We start from the raw sequence: 3914 nt of genomic DNA on the forward strand, positions 1-3914 counted from the left end.
TTCCTTCTGTCGGTTGAGGCCGTCCATCAGCAGAACGTCTCCCTAATGTCACATGACGTCAAGAGCCTAATGCTCGTGATGAGGCCCTGCTACGTTTTCGAAAAAAGAAGTGCCAACAACATAGCAATTGTTCCCTATTAATATCGGTTTTTGTTTTAAACAGGGACTGGTTACTGGTAGAAAATTGTTCCCCGCATTTGCATGCAAACCGCTGACATTATTGCAGCGATGCCCATCGCATAACATTCGTCGAGGCTCGCAGCTCGGATTGTAATTTCATCTAATGCCAAATGCCTACGCTACGCCTAATTATTCTCATGACAGCTGTCAATCACTCTTCAGCGGGTGACATTTAAAAATAATGATCCATAGGATGAGACACGTGTCTCACAAAGACGGCCGGAGCCTTCGTAATCCCGCTGTGATTACGAACCGTTATATTTCGTTTGGACTAATGGGCCTGACTCAGATTGTAGGAATGTCTAATGAAGCAAGCGGCCCAGAAAACGAAGCCTCCTGAATTAAAATGCTACTTCGTCCGTCTTCATTAACATAGCGCTGGTAAACAAGTAAACACAATAGAACTGATGAGTACAGAGTAAAAGGAGAGAGAACGGGCACGCACAGAGCCAAGAGGCGCATCTTTAACGACTACACGGCACGCTGCAGCTGTTGAGGGCCGGAGCGCACCATAGACAGGTATTATTATAGGTATCATCATCGATTGGTATCATTATACATAATAGAATTGCATATAGTCGCCGAAATATAATACAATTTTTTTATTGAGAAAACTGTATTTTTGGTGATGATTTTTTTTCATCCTATGAAAAGATTCTTGACCAGTGGTCTTTTTTATTTATATCTATTAGTAAGGGAGTGAAATAGGCCTATACAGGAGAGTAAAATGAGACAGAGCATAAAATCGCACGAAGAAATAATTGAATAATTTTAATATTTCTTAAATTTATTTCAGATTGCCAGTAATCTCAAATAAATAATATTCAGAATTTAACTAATTTTACTGTGAAATTTAGGTTAGCCCTTTATGAAATGGAAAGACAAAAGCTAATTCGATTTTTTTCTAAATGTAACAATGTTCTTGTCAGTTTCGTTCACTTCAAGGAGCAAATCACTCGTATTGGCCCTTATGTCGATGCTCGCTTCACCGCCAACAGAGGGCCACATTGCCTTGGGTCCATATTGAACTAATTGAAAAGTTTCAGATCATAACCGTCAAAAAACAATTTTGCACGCTTCATCTGTTCACGTTAAAAGTGCACATTAACGGATTGCTTGAGTGGTGACAGGTGGAAACAATAAGGGTGCAATTAACTCCAGTCACAGACAGCAGCAGAACATGTTGTAGACATTTTTTTTTTACCGAGTAAATCATTATGATTGATGGTTGTTATAGGCCTGCATCACAAATTAAAGCAAGACAAAAAAGAGCTTGATATTTCAGAACGAATTTTGTATAGCAACCTGGCCTATGTTCGTTTCTCATTTATTTTGTAATAAAATAAAATAACAATTATTATAAAGTAATAATACAATTATAAAATGATAATGTAGGCATAATAAGCACGAAGGCTTAAGGGTTAATGTCCTTTTTTATTATTATTATTATTCAAAAAATAAGTTAGTTGGGCAATTGTAAGACGTGTCTGCTGTCAACTTTAAAGAGATTTATTAGACCCGTCAAAACATTAATTTCTCATAATACATCATCTGTATTCCGGCCTCTATTGTTTCGTATCTCGTTGCCTTATTTAGGCCTACTCCTAAAATCAATCCGCCACCAGCCATCATTATCCCAGGAAGCCATATGTGCGAGTGTCTCTAATTCGTTTAATAAAGATACTGTTTCTCTGTAATGACATCAGCCTGGAGGACCCTGCAGCCTCCTGCGGCTCCTCCCACCCAACCCCTCGGACGAAGCCGATTGGCCGTGCGCACAGCGCGGGGATAGCAACGTCTTTGTGCCGGTGACGTGGCCCCTGAATGGTATGGCCCTCTATAAAAACCTGTGGTCCGACCCGCCGTTGTCACATGGTTCGTCAGATGAGATTTGGAGTAACAAGTGGATTTCCAGTTTTTTTGGCAATTTCTCTCGATCGCGCTTCAAACATAACGGTAGGTTTAATTTTTATTTATTTATCGCTATAGCCCTCTCAATTTCACTTACATTTAATTGTAAATATTTATTTGTAAAATCTGTGATAATTGTCTTACTTTGCTAAATTAGGCTATTTAATTGACTGTGATAAAGTTATATCAACATGTGTGCGGATCGTTTTTTCAACGATGAACTCAAATGGAGTCCGCATTCTTTCCGCTTCTTACGCCTATTTTTTTTTTATTTTCCAGACAACTAAATGAGGACCATGGACTCCGATAACAGCCGTGTGTCAAGACCCGCTTCCCCCGACGTGGAGCGCATCTTCCTGGCGGCCATGAAGAAAACGGTGCACGGTTTCTCGGGCGCGGTGTCCTCCACGCAGGGCGACTCCTCCCACGACATCGCCGCCGACCTGCGCAGCCTCTCGAGCAACGACGATGACGACACGCTGTCCCTCAAGATGCTCTCCAAGAAGGACCGCAAGCTGCTCTCCGAGAACGAGCTGCAGTCCATCCGCCTGAAGATCAACAGCCGCGAGCGGAAGAGGATGCACGACCTCAACGTGGCCATGGACGGCTTGCGCGAGGTCATGCCCTACGCGCACGGGCCCTCCGTGCGCAAACTCTCCAAGATCGCCACGCTACTGCTGGCGCGAAACTACATCCTGATGCTGAGCAGCTCGCTGGGAGATGAAGCGGTTGGTGAGCGAGATCTACGGCAGCAGCAGCGGCGGCGGCGGTCACCACCACCACGGGGTGTTCCATCCCTCCGCGTGCGGCGGGAGCATGGCGCACGGCGCCCCGCTGCCCGGCCACCCGACGGTTTCTCACGCCTCGCACCCGGCGGTGCATCACGCGCTGTTGCCCCCCGCGGTGTCCAGCGCGTCGCTGTCGGCGCCGAGCATCTCCGCCGTGACGTCTGTCAGGCCGCACCACGGACTCCTCAAGGCGCCCGTGGCCAGCGCGGGCCCGCTGGGCAGCAGCTTCCATCACTGGGGCATGAGCGCGGGCGGCATGCCGTGCCCGTGCAGCATGTGTCAGGTCCCCCCGCCTCCCCCGCACGTGGCCATGAGTCTTTCGAGGCTGACAAGCGACTCCAAATAAAACTCTCAGACTGTGAAATTAACTTTTTTAGCACTGCGTGCTCCAAAACAACAACAACCACAACAACAACAAAAACTCTTCCAATATCATGACTTTTATTTATCTGTGTTTATGAATTGAATATTCAATTGGTCAGCAAAATGTATTTGATTTTACAGTGCAATTATGGTTATTGGCTCTAACTTATCATGCCTTTAATATGCTAAGTCGTTTTTCTGGTGTTAACAGGTGTTTTCATCTGCAGAACACTCTTCATGTTATTAATTGAAATTCTGGTGATCCACATTTTTTCTTTTTGTTTTATTTCTTTTTTATTTCACTAGCTTCCGTTTAGTTTGCCTTTCCTGCCGAGCCGAAGACGGAAAACGGAAAGAGGCTATACTTGTAGAGTGTACATATGTAGATTGATATTGGTGTTTACCAGATATTTTATAATATTAATGGCTACTGTAAATGTTGTTTTGGGATGGCTCCCCACCCCCATCCTAAATGTACAGCGTCCCAAGTGAGTGACACCTAGAGGCACCTGCTTTACCCCATTAGTCCTTCGCGTCACTGCCAGGCCCACGTGCCTCTCTCCTCGTGCTTGGTCTCTCTTCCGTCATGTGTCCGTCGAGCATGCCATTCAGATGACCACTTGTTTATTTTTTTACATAAAAAAAAGTGCTAAATGATAAAAATGATATTTA

The 3914-nt window shown here is 44.6% G+C and overlaps 1 protein-coding gene across 1 annotated transcript; it reads left to right on the forward strand.

Annotated features, from left to right (window-relative positions):
• Positions 1 to 2052: 2052 nt before the first annotated feature.
• On the forward strand, positions 2053 to 3225 carry LOC130377009 (oligodendrocyte transcription factor 2-like). The gene is given in 3 exon segments (XM_056583952.1): positions 2053 to 2103; positions 2379 to 2806; positions 2808 to 3225. Coding segments are annotated over 3 exon segments (897 nt in total).
• The last annotated feature ends 689 nt before the right edge of the window (positions 3226 to 3914 follow it).

Source organism: Gadus chalcogrammus, chromosome 23 (genome assembly GCF_026213295.1).
Source record: "Gadus chalcogrammus isolate NIFS_2021 chromosome 23, NIFS_Gcha_1.0, whole genome shotgun sequence".
NCBI lineage: Eukaryota > Metazoa > Chordata > Actinopteri > Gadiformes > Gadidae > Gadus > Gadus chalcogrammus.